This window comes from Mobula hypostoma, chromosome 25 (genome assembly GCF_963921235.1).
Source record: "Mobula hypostoma chromosome 25, sMobHyp1.1, whole genome shotgun sequence".
Classification (NCBI taxonomy): Eukaryota; Metazoa; Chordata; class Chondrichthyes; order Myliobatiformes; family Myliobatidae; genus Mobula; species Mobula hypostoma.
The window spans coordinates 28753888-28772377 of NC_086121.1; the positions used below are offsets into that span (position 1 = coordinate 28753888).

Here is an 18490-nt window from a genome sequence, read left to right on the forward strand (position 1 = left end):
AGCAATCCACATTTCCAAATATCTATTGATTCTACTTTCAAAACTAGATCCTTATAATGTGAAATACAAAATGTAGAGCAGTCCTTTAAAAGGTTTTGTACATCACTGTGTCATGTGGAAATTTCAAGATGTTTTAATTCAGGTATCGGTTCATCCAGTCCAATGCTGAGAATTGCTGCAGCAATCAGAAGCAGGAATTAGGCTTCCTATTTACGCATACCTGAGGAAAGTACAAAGACACCTCCTAATCATCCTTTGCCAACACAGCATCATTTTGATCATCAACTTTGATCAAAGGTGGTGATGAATCTGCATACAGAAAGGACATTAAAAATCTGGCTGAGTGGTGTCATAACAACAACCTCTCATTCAATGTCTGCAAGACAAATGAACTGATTCTAGAATCAGGAGAGGGAAACCAGAGGTCCACGACGCAGTCCTTGTCGGAGGTGGAGAGGGGCAGTAACTTCATATTCCTAGGTGACACTATCTGAGATGATCTACCATATAAATGTAATTGCAAAGAAAAAACGGCAGCACCTCTACTTCCTTAGGAGTCTGCAGAGATTCAGCATGTTGTCAAAAACCTTGACAAACTCCTATAGATGTATAATGGAGAGAGTATTGACTGGCTGCATTACCGCCTGGTATGGGAACACCAATGCCTTTGAGTGTAAAATCCTACAAAAAGTTGTGGATATGGCTCAGTACATCACTGGTAAAATCCTCCCAATGACTGAGCACATACATTAAACAGTGTCATATGAAAGCAGCATTCATTATGAAAGATCCCCACCACCCAGGCCATGCTCCTTTCTCGCTGCTGCCATCAGATAGAAGGTACAAGAACCTCGGGACTTGCAACACCGGGTTCAAGAAAAGTTACTGCCCCTCAACCATCAGGCTCTTGAATAAAAGAGGATAACTACACTCATCAACTGAGATGTTCCCACAACCAATGATCTCACTTTAAGGACTTTTTCTCTTGTTATTTCATGCTCTCTTTATTTATTGCTATTTATTTAGCACAGGAGTTCAGTGGGCGAAGCGGTCCCGACCCTCCAAGCAGACCACTACCTTTGTCAGAGCTGGGGAGCATCCATTACCCACCAAAAGAACATCTGCATGCATCCTGACCTCTGCAAGGGACTGGCAGCTGTTGGTGGACCTCGAACGGTAGCTGAAGTTCCCCAACCATATCGTAGCCACCACTCCGAGACCAGACATTGTCCTAGCGTCTGAGTCTACCAAACAAGTGGTGCTGCTGGAGCTGACAATCCCATGGGAAGACAGCTTGGAAGAGGCCTTTGAAAGGAAGTTCTCCAAGTACGCAGGACTGGTCAGCAACAGTCAGCAGGCTGGATGGAGAGTGAGGTGCCTCCCAGTGGAGGTTTGTTGTAGGGGATTCGTAGCCCGTTCTTTAGTTAGAGCCTTCAGCATTTTGGGCATCGAGGGAGAGAGGAAGAGGAGAGCCATCCGCAGTACCACCGATGCAGCAGAGAGGGCCTCAAGATGGCTGTGGCTCAAAAGAGGGGAGCCATGGAGTCATAAGTAGCTAGCCATCTGGACACAAGCTGGGGTCTGATCAGCCCCGGCTGGGTCACCTGGAGGAGGTTGTATGATGTTGAAAGACCCAAAACACCCGATGATTCCAGGAACATCACTGAAGATGTGTCCAGAAGCATCAGTAGATGTATGTACACAGCAGATATTTGTATTTGCACAGTTTGTTGTCTTCTATGCTCTTGCTCTTTCGTTGGTCCTGTTTACAGTTACTATTCTATAGATTTGCTGAGTATGCCTGCAGGAAAATGAATCTCAGGGTTGTATGTGGTGACATGTATGTACTCCGATAATAAAATTTACTTTGCGCTTTTGAACATTGAAAAGAGCACTAAATGTAGGCGCTATTTATCTTAAGATGTGTGCATTGTTTTGACTGGTTTATCTCAGGGTCCCCTTTATTAATTAACTTGTTGTCTGTCTTCTCGTTCTTTCATATATCTCATTTTATACTTCCCCCTTTACAAGACTGACTGTCCTTTGAACCAGATAGCTGGACATCTAAAGAATTTGTACCACAATAAAGGTAGCACACAAAGGGTTGTAAAAGCAATCTTTAGACATGATGGTTAACATTTTTGGTGTCTTCTAATATAGAGCATCTCATGGTTTAGAAACCTGATGAGTCTCTGTCAACCAAACTCAAGCGATGAACTAATTACTGATCTCATCCCTACTGTGTGAGATTATTAGGTGATGGGTGTCCAATCTAACCTCTCAACCAGACCAAAAGACCAAGGACTTTAAAGAGTCCTTGAAAGTCAGTCCATAGGTTGTAGGAGAAATTCAGTGAACTTGTCACAGAAAGTCTATTTGTTTGCCATATTGGTACCTCTGGATATTGTCATCCCCCATCACTGACTGCATTCTAATTAGTGAGTGAACCAGAGTTTGAGTACAACCAAGTCATAAATACTACATCCATCCTGCCTGCTTGGCTACGATTAAAGCAGAGAACCAATATAAAGCATGTGTCTGTGTTGTGATGTATAATTCAAAGGAAATCTATTATTAAAGTACGTATATGTCACCATACACAACCCTGAGATTCATTTTCTTCGGGGCATTCACAGTGAATACAAGACCACTATAGTGTCAATAAAAGACCACATGAAACAGGGTGGACAAACAACCAGTGTGCAAGGGACAACAAACTGTGCAAATACAAAAAGAAATAATCAATAACTAATCAATAAATATTGAGAACAGGAGTTGAAGAGTCCTTGAAAGTCAGTCCGTAGGTTGTAGGAACAGCTCAGTGAACTAGTCACCGAAAGTTGCATCGGGCTTTGTATAACATCTGAAAGATGTATTGTTCTTAACACAATTATGAATTAATCACTGTAAAGGTTTAAGGAATGATGAGGCCTCTTTTCCTTTCAACTAAGAGTGAATTTTATAACTGCCTGTAATAAAAGCTCTGGGGTTGAGATCTGTGGACTCAATTTTTGGTTCAGATCATTGTTCTTCGCTCCAATTGTTTGCATGATTCATCTTTTTCCCCTTTCTCTTGCGTATTGGGTGTTAGTCTTTCATTTTTATGTTTTATTCTTTTCTTCTTTAATTTGTGTTCTTGTGGGTTTCCTGCTTTGTGGCTACCAGTGAGCAAACAAATGTCAAGGTTGTATAATTGATACATTCTTTGATTAATAAATGTACTCTGAATCTTTGGAAAAATTAGAGAAGTGCAGAGCGTCATAGCTCTGAAATTCAAAAGAAGAAGGAGAAAGAGTAGGCAAAATATCAGTAAGCTAGATTTCAGCACAAAGTGGAAGAATTTGAATCAAAAGAATAAAATAATATTCTGCAGGAGGAAAGAACATAGCTGTAGTGAAGAAAGAAACTAGAATATTTGTTGAGGTTGAGAACAGGACTAGTTGATGAGCCCGTGCATGAGTTACAAGAGAGATTATGATCATCATATTTCGGAACTGTTTGATCCAGCCACACAAACTAGTTTTCAAAACTCAATATGAAGTGGGTGGGAGCTGGAGAGGGGGAAGGTGGCAGAGCAGAAGGAGATTGTAGAGTAATAGCCAACAATATTGTAATAATAAGTACACTTCATTAAAAGGTTTGGACATCGGCAAAAATATTTAAGTAGTTTCCATCTGTTTTCTGCTAATGATTTTCAGTAATAAGAGGTCCTGGTGGCACAGACAGTCACTGCTTACCTTGTACCACACAATCTCCCGCAGCCTCCCGTCTGTTTTGAAGTTACATTTTAAAGTGACAGCATCGCCTGCTACTACAGGGGAGATTGGTTCAATGTTCACCGTCAAATATCCTGCAGTACCAACAAACAAGAAGAACAATGTTACTTCAGAGTGAAAAGAAAATCTGTAACACCAACAGAGGCAGTCAATTAATTTTCACGTCAATAACATGTTGCTATTTAATTATGTATGTTAATTTAGGTTCTTAGTTATTGGGCAAAATTTTACATAACAAATACATCCAACCAGAGGGCTAGGAACTCAGCACAGGATTGGAAAAATAAAAACAATGGAGTAAAATCAGACAGAATCCATGGAAATATGTGTCACAGCTTACAAAATGCTGTTAAAATTTTCCATAGGATTCTTCCTCAGCTCTTTCAATTTTTCTATGTACATCTATTTAATTTTTCCTTAAATGTTTATCTATTATCATCTTAGATACCTCTATATCAATTCCATTTATTCCAGCTATTCCATGTGGTAGAAATTCCACATTCATACGTTATAGAGGTAACAAGGTCCTTTAATTTCCTCATTTGATTTATTAGTGACCATTTTACAGTTATTGCCCCTCAAGTTGAGACATGTACTCAATGTCTAACTTAATTAGTACATCCATAATTTTAAACAGCTTCGTCAGGTTAGTTCTTTCTATTAAAAACTTGTACTGATTAGTCTTTGCTAAGTTATAGCTTCAAAATTGCAGTATCATCCAAATAATTTATATGACTTCCCCAGAGTCTCTATTATCTTTCTGTAATACGTACACCAGAACCATGCATGGAAACCATCTAGAGTGTGATAACAAGGGCAGCATCCTGAAGCCACCCTCAGGGTGGAGAAGTAGCACCTTAAATTCCGTCTGGGTACCCTCCAACCTGATGGCAGGAATATCGATTTCTCCTTTCAGTAAACAAATTTCACCCCCCTCCCCAACCCCTTCCTCTATTATACACTCTGACTTTTTACTTCTTCTCACCTGCCTATCACCTACACAGGGGTCACCTCCTCCTCCCCTTTCTCCTATGGCGCACTCTCCTCTCCTAGCTGATTCTTTCTTCTCCAGTCTTTGACCTTTCCCACCCACCTGGCTTCACCCATCACCTTCTAGCTAGCCACTCTCCCCTCCCCCCACCATTTTATTCTGGCATCTTCCCCCTTCCTTTTCAGTCCTGAAGAAGGGTCTCAGCTCAAAACATCGACTGGTTATTCTTTTCCATAGATGCTGCCAGACCTGCTGAGTTCCTCCAGCATTTTGTGTGTTGGCAATACTCTTTAATGTGAAGATCAATCCATCACTGTGAATGATTAAGTAACGATGTGATACCCTTGTCACACCCTCCCCAACTTTTTTCTTTTTACTACTAATTCATTGACAACGCATCAGGAACAGGAGCCTGAGGTCCCACACCACCACATTCAACAGCAATTATTACACTTCAACCGTCAGGCTCCAGAACCGGTGTGGATAAATTCAATCACCTCACCCCTGAATTGATTTCATACCTATATCTTTCAAGAACTCTACAATTCATGTTCTCAGTATTATTATTTATTATTACTGTTATGCTTATTTGCACAATTTGTCTTCTTTTGCGCATTGATTGCCTGTCATTCTTTAGTGCAATTTTTCCATTTATTCTATAGTATTTCTCCGTTCTGATTTGAATGTCTGCAGTAAGAGGCATATTTGTAGGCTAGTGGTTAGCGCAAAGCCTTACAGTACCAGCAACCTGGGTTCAATTCCCGCCACCGCCTGTAAGAAGTTTGTACGTTCTCCCTGTGACCGTGTGGATTTCTTCCAGGTGCTCTGGTTTCCTCACACACTCCTAAGACCTACCGATTGGTAGGTTAATTGGTCATTGCAAACTGCCCCATGATTAGGCTAGGGTAGGGTTAAATTGAGGGGTTGCTGGACACTGGCTCAAAGGGCACGAGGGGCGTATTCAATCAATAAATAAATAAATAAATAAAAAGAATCATAAGGTCATATGAGTTGACATATACATATTTCGATAATAAATACACTTTGAATATTGGAATTATAAATCTCTCCCTATTTTCAAAGTAAATTAGGCCTTTGATGGGTGAAAAAGTTCAGCGTTCTGAAGTTCTGAAGAAGCATGAGAGTGAGGAAAGGATCAATAAACTAAATTTCAACACCAAGAGGAGGAACCTGAAGCAAAAGAAGAACAAGAGAATGTTTCACAGGAACAAAGCACACAAAAGGTATGTTCGAAGTGAGAATGGGGAGCAGCTGCATTGGCTAGGATTTCTTTTCCATCTCCTCCAAAGGAGACTCCAACCCACATATTCTGGAACAGTGTGTAGTTGAGTGACAATTGGAGCCAACAACTGTGATTAGAAGTGGTGTTCTACTGCCTCTGGCTTGAGCATTGTGATATCCCTAATGTCACATGGCATTGCCACTCATATGCATATTTTCACCAGCAGTACTTAGTCCCCAAGGCTAGAGAACAAAGCCATCTTTCAGCCATGTGTTCTCCCCATCCATAGACATCTTCTTCACTGTTTTATCCCTGTCTCAGTTAAATGTGCCTACATCAATCTTGATCAGCCACCCTCACCTTCTCTAGAGGAGACTGACATGCCCAAGAAGTACAATGGCTTCACTGCTTCAGAATCAGGGAAAACTATTTTTAAAGCACAAATCAGCCTGATTTCCCATTCCAAACCACGATTAAATAATCTTGGTGAGGTAAGGTTAATTGAGAGACACAAGAAGATGGAAAAACCTGTTAACCCTCAGGGTCTGATATCTGTCCTGTTCAAATGCATTGGGAGATTGAAATAATAATGCATGCATTTTTTACTCTGCTTCTGAAAATCAGACCCATCTGCTTTGTAGGACCGTGTACTGAAACTCCTAGGCTTATACATGAACAGCAACCACTTGTTTGAGGTACAAAGTGTTACCAATTACCAATGGAATCATTCTACCTCAAGAGAAGAGTACAGCTAGAGATAAAAAAAAGTAATTGGGTGGTGTCTAGCTGGTTGGCAACAGCTTATTTTCATCTATATTTCTGTGCAAGATTTCCCTTAAATCCAACAGTTATATTTATTTCTAATTTTAAAGTTTATAAGATGTAGAGAACAGTTTCAGCACATCCTTTCAGGAGCTGGAATCCAATCTTCTTCATTTCTGCATCTGCCATTTAAAAAAAATTGTTGCTCTGCACTTTCATTAGTCTTCAATGTAAATCAATTCAAAATGATCTAAAAAAAAGTCAGGCTTTATTATTGATTACACAGGCAGTATATGCAGGACAATTTGTCCCATGGAAAGATAGAAATGATGACAGAACATTTAAAAAATCTTTGCATTAAATTTTAATCTGATGTCTGTCTGCCCTCTTAAGTGATGAACTGGAAGCCATGATATTATGTGAGCCAAATGCAGGGAGTTCTCCCCCTAGCAAAAATCTATCCCTTAATTTATTCTGAAAGCAGAAAGGTTGCTCATGGAACATAGGTAAATGGGAACATAAAGACAGACGTGGACCATTTGGGCCTCTGACCTTGATTTTCTATTCGGTAAGATCATGGCAAATCTGTGACCTCAGCCTCTTAATTTTTAATGGTTATGCTTAACAAAATTTCACAATTTCAAATGTAATATTAATAATTGACTAAGATTCAATAGTCCTTTGTGGAGTAGAGATCCACATTTTGAGAAGGAAGTGTTTACTCTAGAACAGAGGTTCCCAGCCTTTTCTGTGCAATGGACCAATACATTAAACAAGGGTCTGTGGACCCCAGGTTGGTAACCCCTGCTCTGGAAAGACCTGCTCTAAACTTTTAGGTTTGTTCCCTATTCTACCCAGAGTGGACATGATTTCTGTCTCTGCTTACACCAATGTAACCTGAAAACTTCAATAAATTCACTCTGAGGGAGAATATAACATTTATGGAATTTCCTTGTAATTTCAACTTTTGGGCATTCTATACTCCAGTCCCATAAGGTCAATCATTTTTCCTGAGGCACAGCGTCAGAACTACTCCAGTTCTCCAGGTGTGATCAATTTACAGTGTACTGCTGTATTGTGACCTTTGCCCTAAAAAAAGGCCAACAAAGATTCAGCTTATTTTAATATTTACTAAGCCTATTCATGACAAATTAATGCTCTATGTACATGGACCCTCAAGGTCACATTAAATCTCTGCTGCTTCTACCTTCCTGCCATTTACTAAACTCTGTTTTATATTTCCACAGCCTGAACCGGGTGACAATGTTGCCGATATGGATTCTATTTGTCACAATTTTGTTCACATGATTAATCTATTTATCTCTCTTTGCAACATAGCAATCGGATCCATTCTACTTGTAGGGCTGTCTATCGCTGTGTCATTGGGTAACTTAGACATATTGCTTTCTACCACATCATTTGAGACACTTACAAATAAGATGGATAGTTATGGTCCAGCTCTGTTCTATCTGGACCTGTCATATTCTGTCAATCTGAGTACCTGCTCTATTTTCTCTGTTTCCAGTTTATTTCCTATTCACAAGAAGAATTTACTTTCAATTCCATAAGCTTTGACTTTAGCAACAGTCTTGTATGATTTTACCAAATTCCTCCTGATAATATGAAACATCCAGAGATATTCTCCTCTCAATCACTTTAAGTCACCTCTTCAAAAATTTAAACTAGGTCAATTTGACACGCCCAATCAAGAATAAACACTGCTGCTTATCATCAATAAGCTGATGGTTTCAAGCTGGGTTTTTTTATTACACATCTAGGACCAAACATCCAAGGACAACCTCCAAGCTTATTAAGACAAACAAAAAGCTGGAGAAATTCAAAAGACAAGGCAGCATCTGTGGAAAAGAATGTTTATTCTTTGCCATAGATGCTGCCTGACCTGCTGAGTTCCTCCAGCATTTTGTGTGTGTTGCTTTGGATTTCTAGCATCTGCAGATTTTCTTGTGTTGGTGATACAAGCTTATCAAGGTCAGAGAAGCCAACAACACCAACTTCTCATCTGGTCCTTTGTCTATAACGCAATTGTGTTTGATTCTGCCCCTTGGCACATTATTTGCTATAATCGTGTCCATAACCTCGCCTGGCAGGCTGCTTGAAGAGTCTAAATCCCTGCTGAAATACTAAGTATGGTGAGGAAGTGCTTCTGGTGTGAATTGGAGGAGAGCATGCCACAGGATCTCAGACAGTCTGTGACCATTGACCATCTTCAAAAAGGTAAGATTGTGGCAATTAGAGGATGATCCCTCTTCTGCCTCTCACAGGGCAATTCGTTACAAGGAATCTCCCCACTTGCCTCCTCCCAGTCACAATGGAGCCATCCTCAGAGTCAATCTATCAAGATTAACATAGAAGGAGCATTTAATGGCTCTGGGCCTGTACTCGACGGAGTTCAGAAAGATAAAGGGGTATCTCATTGAAGCCTACCAAATACTGAAAAGCCCAGATAGAATTGATAAAGAGAGGGTGCTTCCATTAGCGGAAGATTCTAGAATTCAATGGTACAGCCATAGAATAAAGGATATCCCTTTAAAACTGAGAAAAGGAGGAATTTTTTCAGCAAGGTGGTTGTGGAGACCAAGCCATTGGGTGTTTTTAAGGCAGAGATTGAAAGGTTCCTGATTCATAAAGGTGTTAAGGATTACGGGGAGAAGGCAGGAAAACAGAGTTGGGAAGAAAAATCACCCATGGCTGAATGGTTACAGATTCAATGAGCTGAACGGCTTAATTCTGCTGCCGTATTTTGTGGTCTAACAATCTATAGGTATATTGAACATGATTTTCGCCATTCAACAATTCCAAGTAAACGTAGAAGGCAGCAATGGCCATTGTGATTAGCCATTTTTACCCTCCTATGTTTATCAACCAAGAGAAATTGTGGAGAGCCTTACTTGGATTTGGTTGTCCTCACTGAAATTTGTTACCATTCTATATCTGCTATGACATGATATACATGCCATGTGGACACATCAGATATATACATAATATAACTGATGTGTCCACCATAGAGCCAATCCCAATGCAGAATGGACTCAGCCAGATGAAGGGGTATCTCTCTGACAAGTGAAAGATCATCATCGCCCATATCATACGACACGGCACATAATGATAATGCTGATTTTGAAATGGGAAAATATAAGTGCTTCAGAGTCAAAGTTTGTGGAGTTAGTAGACTGGTAGTCCAGCATGGCAAGAAAGCACAGAAACTCCTTGTTTTTCTTAAATATACATTTCTCTCAATAGCCTGCGGATAAAGCTGCCAGGAGGCAAAATAATAAAATTCCAGGGCAGAAAATGAAAAAAGGCAGCAGATGCTGAACATATGAACCACAAAGGAAAAAATGCTATAAATGTGAAGCAGGTCAGCTAACAACTACGGAAAGAGAATAAGAGTGAATCTTTATCATTTCCTTGGTCAAAAAAATGAAAGGGTATAGCATAATTTGAATGTCAGAGATTTTTAATATTAACAACTAGCACGTGCTTTCTAATGAGAAGAGACAGGAAGCTTAGAGGTGGGAGTGAACTGGATGAAGTATACAAATGGACAAATTAATGAGGCATGCAGTCTAATGCAGGCAAGTGTGAAGTACCAGAAAAAGAAAGATAAAATGAATAACATTCATATTCCATCAACAATCTTGAAGTCAATACGTTTCAGGCTGAACATGATGCAGCTGAATGTAATTGAGGTTTTCTTGTGAACTTAATGCAAACTGTTTTCACCTAATGCAAAATAACAATCGTCTGAAATACAATGTAACTACATAATGGTGTTATGACTAAATAAATCAGAGAACAGAAGTGACCTGGGCAAGCTATTCTTTGAATTTTGCATGCAGTTTTCGCTACCAAGAAAGAAGTATTTGCAGAAATATTTGTAACATGGATTTTCTGGAGAATTTCGACGAACTGCTGCCGATTGGATTCATGGGCAAGGATATAGAGCATGTGAAGCACAAGAGACTCCAGATGCTGGGACCTGGTGCATAAAGAAAAGTGCTGGAGGGACTTGGAGGATCAATTAGCATATTTGGAGGAAAATGGATGGTTGACATTTTGGGGTGAAATCTTGTCAGTATATAGCAGTGTGGATGAGTCAGATGGAGGTTGGCAGGTGGCAGGTGGCAGGTGGATCTAGCTGGTGATTTTGGGGGGGGCGGTGTGATATATGTCCTCCATCTTTTCTAACCCTCCCCTCCCCAAAAAGAGATAGAATTCCCCTGGTGCAAACCTCTCACCCCTGGAATCAACATTCAGTATGTTATTCTTTGTCACTTCCACCTTCTCCAAAGGAATCCTACAACCAGAAACATCTTCCACTCTCCTCCCCCTTTCTGCTCTCTGTAGGAATCTCACTCTCCATGAATTTTTGGTCAACTCGTACCTTCCCATCTAAAGCTTCCCATCTCCTGGCACTTTCCTCTGCAACGGTAGGAGATGCAATACTCATTCCTACCCTTACCACTATCCGGCAACCAAAACAGACCTTCTAGTTGAGATTGTGCACTTCTTCTACATCAATGTATTTAAGGTGATTGTTTTTTTAGAGCACCTGCACTCTATCTATAATGACCATCTTGAGCTTCCAGTTTTGTGTCATCTCCAATCCTCTTCCTACTCTCACACCATCCTGATGCTCCACTTCCATGGTGGGCCAAATGCAAACTAGAAGAACACCACCTCATACTCTGTTTTGGTGACTTACGTCCATTATGGTCAATGAATTTTCCAATTTTAGATTACCTAGTAACACCCCCCCCCCCCGGCCCCGGTTTCTTTCCTAGTCCCAGTACCATCCAGGTCCTGTCTCCCTTTGCTGTCTCTTCCATCTATTCACCCCCATCACAAAAACTGTGGTCACTACCTTCTCCCACTTGGTTCTATCTGTCCATCATCCTCCCCTTACCTGGTTTTACCCATTATGAAGTAGTCACTGTCTCAGCACAAAAACTCCCTCTCCCCACCTGCTCTTCCTGCACATCAATCCCTCCCTCATCTGGTTCCACCTATCACTTACCAGCCTCTGCCCCGCCCTTCCCTCTGGCTGCTTCACACTGGCTATCTTTCCTCTACACTCCCAGTCCTGATGCAGAATCTGGACCCTAAATGTCCAACATCCCTTGCATCCACAGTTGCTGCTCAAGCCCCTCATTTCTTACAACAGTTGATTTTAGAATCTGTGGAGTCAGGAAGCAAGCAATAGAATGGGTTGTAAACTAACTGAAAAAACAATGTCAGTGGTTCAGGTTCATCCACATACACCAGCTGAGGTGGGAATCAAAATCAGAATCAGGTTTAATATTACCCGCATATGTCATGGAATTTGTTAACAGCAGCAGTACAATGCAACATAAGATAATATAGAAAAAAACAGTGAATTACAGTAAAAATATATACATTAATTAGTTAAATTAAATAATTAGTGCAAAAACAGAAATTAAAAAAAGGTAGCGAGGTAGTGCTCATGGTTTGGATGTCCATTCAGAAGTCGGATGGCAGGGAAGATGATGTTCCTGAATTGCTGAGTGTGTGCCTCCAGGTTTCTATCCCTCCTTCCTGATGGTCTGGGAATGTGGATCTAACTTTGATTTTACTTTAAGCAAGGCATGCATGTATCATGTGGTAGCATGATGACTTACTTATTTATTCATGTATTTATACATATAACCCCTACTGGGTATTTAAATGAACAAGATTACTCAAATATTACTGAAATATTAAATATACAACACTTTCACTCTTTCCATCTCAATATAGGATGTATCTCAACTACATACATAATATATTATAATAATACAACAACTATATACAGCCATCCACAGAATAGTAAATTTTAAATTGCCCTATTCAGGCCTAAAGATATAATTATTGTGGAGGATTTCTCACTCTTGTGGGATGACATCTTTCCTCACAAGTGGAATCACTCTATTTGGCAGGTGAAACTTGTGGCTGTGAAACAATCTCAGGTATTGGGACCTCCTCCGTAGTCGTTGTAGGAGTTGACTGTAAGACTGCAGGATGTGGTTCTGCAGCTAACTTTCTTCTCCAACGATTGACTCCGCGTTGTCTCCAGATGATGTGAGACATCATCTCCACACTGTGCAGGGGAGAGTGGTCCAGTTCTGTCCTCAATCTTTCTGATTACCACTTTTAAAGCAGCTGAAAATTTGCTAACACCAAACTGTGGTTGTGGTGAAAACAAAGAGTGTGGCAGCTTCTATATTATGCATTGGATGTGGACATTATCAGCAATTCTGGCCCATACTAATGATTCCAAATTTCCACTGAACTGAGGAGGCAGTTAAGAGTCAACCTCATTAGTGGTGCTGAATCAGAAAAAGGCCAAAATTGGTAAGGATGGCAGAGTTTCTTCACTGTGGGAGATTAGTGGACCAGAGAGTTCATTATGGCAATCTAGTAACTGCCTGGCTACTATTACTATTTTTTATTGAATTCCAGATTTAACTATGCATTTGAATTTAAATTTCACAGCTGTCATGGTGGGGTTTGAACTCATGCCTTGTGATCAATGGTCCAGAAGACAACCAGTTAGACTAGTCAACCACAGTGCCACTGTACAAATGAAATTATGAGGATTTTTAACGGCAAATGAATATTAATGTATACGGACATGTGGACGATTAAAAGAGCAGAGATTAAGCAATACACATTTACATGTTACCAGAGGTGGCAGTTAGTTGAAAAGGCCATATAAATCAAATCTAGTATTGGTGTTTATTTCTGGAGGGATAAATTGAAACATTTCTAAAATTTGTACTAACACTTAGAGTAGATAGTTTCTGTATAAATCTGTTTTCTGTATTATAGAAAGGAGGCAAAGATATTGAAGAAGCAGCAGAACAGATTCACAAGATGATAAATATAGGTCCTTGGGAATGAAGTAAGAATCAGTTGAGCAAAACACAATTGATTATATTTCATAAAAGTGGATATAGTCAAGAGGGAGACGGGAACAAAAGAATACACTGGTGGACTAAAAGGAGGTGTAAAGTGGTGGAACAGGACTTGCATGGTGCATAAATGCCAATAGAGACCAGTTGAGCCAAACAGCTTGCCTCTATGCTGTAGACTCACTATAATTGACACCTGAGCTGGATGCAATGCACAGAAGAGTTGCAGCCCTATTCATGTCAGGAGGCTGATATATTGAGAAGCTTGGGCTTTAGAGCCTAGAAACACTGCATCGTGAAACTTGACCTTTAGTAGAGATATATCTGGTTGCTAAATCTGTAGAAAACATCATCCCTGAGTAAGACTTCAGATTAAACTATGAAACGTAAAAAAATTAGTGAGCCTATGTTAAAACTCTCCTGGAATTATTAAAAAGTAATTTGTTACTGTGGAGTGAGTGTTAAGATCTCTTTAAAGGGAAGAATTTAAAGTAATTGTGATCTCGTGATGTAATTTCTCATTAATATCCATCAGGAACTTTTTTATTTATTTTTATTTTTCCACTGAGATTCAAAAATGACATTATCTCCCAGGGAACTTAGCATGATCTCACTAAATTCTTATAACCTATGCCTCCTTCTAATTTTTGTCTCACTCTGCAATTATTTTTACTTAATTGCTGAAATAACAGTTGACATAACTATATGTATTTGAATAAAGCTAATAAAGGCCTGCACTTTTATTGTGCCTCGAGAATATCACCTGAATGTGACAAAAAATAAAATTGATCCAATGTCAAAGGAAACAATAGGAGGCCCTATTAGTACTCGAATAAGAGAATTTTTTTTTGTGGGGGGTCTGCAAGGAAGAAAAGGAGATGGTAACCTGCAGGGATTTATATTGGGAATGATGGAGCATGTGACCTGGATGACTGACAGCACTATGATTGTTAGTGGGTGACAGTCTTTCCTGCTTACTCAAAGGTGCAAAGAGAGTCCTGGTACCTGGGAACCTGATGTAATTAAAGATTACTTTGTTTGTCACATGTACATTGAAACATACAGTAAAATGCGTCATCTGCGTCAATGACCAACACAGTCCGAGGATGTGCTGAGGGCAGCCCACAAGTGTTGCCATGCTTCTGGCACCAACATAGCAAGCCCACCACTTACTAATCCGTACTTCTTTGGAGAATTAACTCAGTTAATAGGGTGAAATATGAGGGTTTGGGAGAGTACTAGAAGCCAGAGGATGTGATATTATTATTTGTTTAGGATTCGGTATTTTTAATCATTTTAATGAGACGAGTATGAGGAGCCAGGGATGTGACAGACGAAGATGATAAAGACATGCATGACAACCTCAGCAATAGGTATCAGTAAGAGTCAGAGACATGTAACTTACATCGAAAATAGAAACATAGAAAATAGGTGCAGGAGTAGGCCATTCGGCCCTTCGAGCCTGCACCGCCATTTATTATGATCATGGCTGATCATCCAACTCAGAACCCCGCCCCAGCCTTCCCTCCATACCCCCTGACCCCCATAGCCACAAGGGCCATATCTAACTCCCTCTTAAATATAGCCAATGAACTGGCCTCAACTGTTTCCTGTGGCAGAGAATTCCACAGATTCAGCACTCCCTGTGTGAAGAAGTTTTTCCTCACCTCGGTCCTAAAAGGTTTCCCCTCTATCCTCAAACTGTGGCCCCTCGTTCTGGACTTCCCCAACATCGGGAACAATCTTCCTGCATCTAGCCTGTCCAATCCCTTTAGGATTTTATACATTTCAATCAGATCCCCCCTCAACCTTCTAAATTCCAATGAGTACAAGCCCAGTTCATCCAGTCTTTCTTCATATGAAAGTCCTGCCATCCCAGGAATCAATCTGGTGAACCTTCTTTGTACTCCCTCTATGGCAAGGATGTCTTTCCTCAGATTAGGGGACCAAAACTGCACACAATACTCCAGGTGTGGTCTCACCAAAGCCTTGTACAACTGCAGTAGTACCTCCCTGCTCCTGTACTCGAATCCTCTCGCTATAAATGCCAGCATGCCATTCACCTTTTTCACCGCCTGCTGTACCTGCATGCCCACTTTCAATGACTGGTGTATAATGACACCCAGGTCTCGCTGCACCTCCCCTTTTCCTAATCGGCCACCATTCAGATAATAATCTGTTTTCCTATTTTTGCTACCAAAGTGGATAACTTCACATTTATCCACATTAAATTGCATCTGCCATGAATCTGCCCACTCACCCAACCTATCCAAGTCACCCTGCATCCTCTTAGCATCCTCCTCACAGCTAACGCTGCCACCCAGCTTCGTGTCATCTGCAAACTTGGAAATGCTGCATTTAATTCCCTCATCCAAGTCATTAATATATATTGTAAACAACTGGGGTCCCAGCACTGAGCCTTGCGGTACCCCACTAGTCACCGCCTGCCATTCTGAAAAGGTCCCGTTTATTCCCACTCTTTGCTTCCTGTCTGCTAACCAAATCTCCACCCACACCAATACCTTACCCCCAATACCGTGTGCTTTAAGTTTGCACACTAATCTTCTGTGTGGGACCTTGTCAAAAGCCTTTTGAAAATCCAAATATACCACATCCACTGGTTCTCCCCTATCCACTCTACTAGTTACATCCTCAAAAAATTCTATGAGATTCGTCAGACATGATTTTCCTTTCACAAATCCATGCTGACTTTGTCCGATCATTTCACCGCTTTCCAAATGTGCTGTTATCACATCCTTGATAACTGACTCCAGCAGTTTCCCCACCACTGACGTTAGGCTAACCGGTCTATAATTCCCCGGTTTCTCTCTCCCTCCTTTTTTAAAAAGTGGGGTTACATTAGCCACCCTCCAATCCTCGGGAACTAGTCCAGAATCTAACGAGTTTTGAAAAATTATCTCAAAGATGGAGGGACAATACAGCATGGCTATAAGACATTGGAGCAGAATTAGGACATTTGACCATCGAATCTGCCCTGCCATTCGATCAAGGCTGATTTATTTTCTCTTTCAACTCCATATTCCTGCCTTCTCCCCATAACCTGTGAAACTATCAACCTCTACTTTCAATATACCCAGTGACTTGGCCTCCACAGCTGTCTGCGGCAATGAATTCCACACATTCACCACCCTCTGGCTAAAGAGAGTAAGGAATTATTTAGTCTGACAATGATGACCAGGAAGCAAACAGTAATGGCTACGGAAGTGTGTCTGGGGCAATGCTCCACTGGAGAAAAATGTGGCTCAGCCAAGACTGGGAGTCTTCTGACACCTCAGACACAATAGGGCTGTGAAAAGGAATAATTGGAGAAGTTCTGCCAAGCTACAGTTGGAAGCACATCAGGCACATTGAAATTCTTTCATCAAAAGGCAGTACTTGGTTATAAAAGAGGAAAGGGAAAGAAGTGTTCATTAGGGGACTCTAGAGGAAACACTTCACAGCCAAGAAAACGAGATATTTTGATTACTATTAGCTTATCAACTGTGGCCAAGCTGAGGCAGGACATCAAGTTCAACTGCGGGAGGGAGAGGTAGAAGGTCATGCCAAAAGCAATCGCAAATGTGAGGAGAATAATGTACAATGATCACAGTTACAGACAAAACCCTCCATGCTGCTGCAGAGATGGCGATGTTAAAAATCAGTGAGTAATAATGAAAAATATTTGCAAATTCAGAAGATGCCAATATGGTACAGGACTTTAGTCCTGAAATTGTAGTCAGCAAGGATATATCTTCTACCCGTGCCAACATTCAGCAAACTTTTGTTTTCATTATAATTTTGGAGATCTTGGCATTTACAATGGAAATTGTCTATGTAAACCTGTCACTGCAATTACAGCATGACAAGTTTACATAGGCAGTTTTCATTATCATTTGCAGACATGGAACCTTATAATGGAAAAGTGATTTGGCACAAAATTTAATACATTATACATTAATATAAATGTTAATAAGTTACAGCATTATTTTCTTTTATTTCAATTTACATTTGGATAGAGTCACCTTATGGAGAAATTGAGAGCACTGATTAATGCATTCTGCCATAATAACATTGCGCAGAAGCTAACGAAAATAGAGTCAATGGCCCAGTAATATTTTCAATGCACCATGGATGGGATAATATTGACTAAGCTTGATGTCATTCAGATTAGTAGGGAGAGCAGTTGTCATTAGACACAGCAGTCCAGGTTTTGATAGAGTGCTGCTCCTGCCATTTTTTGTTGGTATTTCCATGAATTTGAATAAATTCTGCGCTGGATTAAAGACCAATCTTTCCATTCCTGATCACCACCCAGCACTTAGTTTCAGTATTTCTCAATGTTTATTTCTTATTTATTATTATTATTTCTTTCTTTTTACATTTGCACAATTTGCTGTCTTTTGCGCACTGGTTGAACACCCAAGTTGGCGTGGTCTTTCATTGATTATATTTTGGTTATGATTCTATTTAGGATTTATTGAGTATGCCTGCAAGAAAGTGAATCATCAGTTTATATAAGGTGACATATTTGTACTTTGATAATAAATTTACTTTGAACTTTGACTGTGTGTAGACATCATCACAAAATGGGGTTAGGCTTGGTTAACATACCCATCAACATTTGCCATTTCAACTTCAATCAAATGTAGCCACTTGAGCCGGGCAGAGGAAGCCACACATTTTAATTCCACATCCCATTCCCATTCTGACATGTCCATCCACGGCCTCCTCTACTGTAAAGATGAAGCCACACTCAGGTTGGAGGAACAACACCTTATATTCCGTC

General features: G+C 40.3%; 1 protein-coding gene across 1 annotated transcript in view; it reads right to left on the reverse strand.

Annotated features, from left to right (window-relative positions):
• igsf21a (immunoglobin superfamily, member 21a) overlaps positions 1–18490 on the reverse strand; it is a 433141-nt gene that overhangs the window by 398150 nt on the left and 16501 nt on the right. The window contains exon 2 of the mRNA XM_063032904.1: positions 3738–3850. Coding sequence (XP_062888974.1) covers positions 3738–3850 — 113 coding nt within the window. The remainder of the gene's footprint in view (positions 1–3737; positions 3851–18490) is intronic.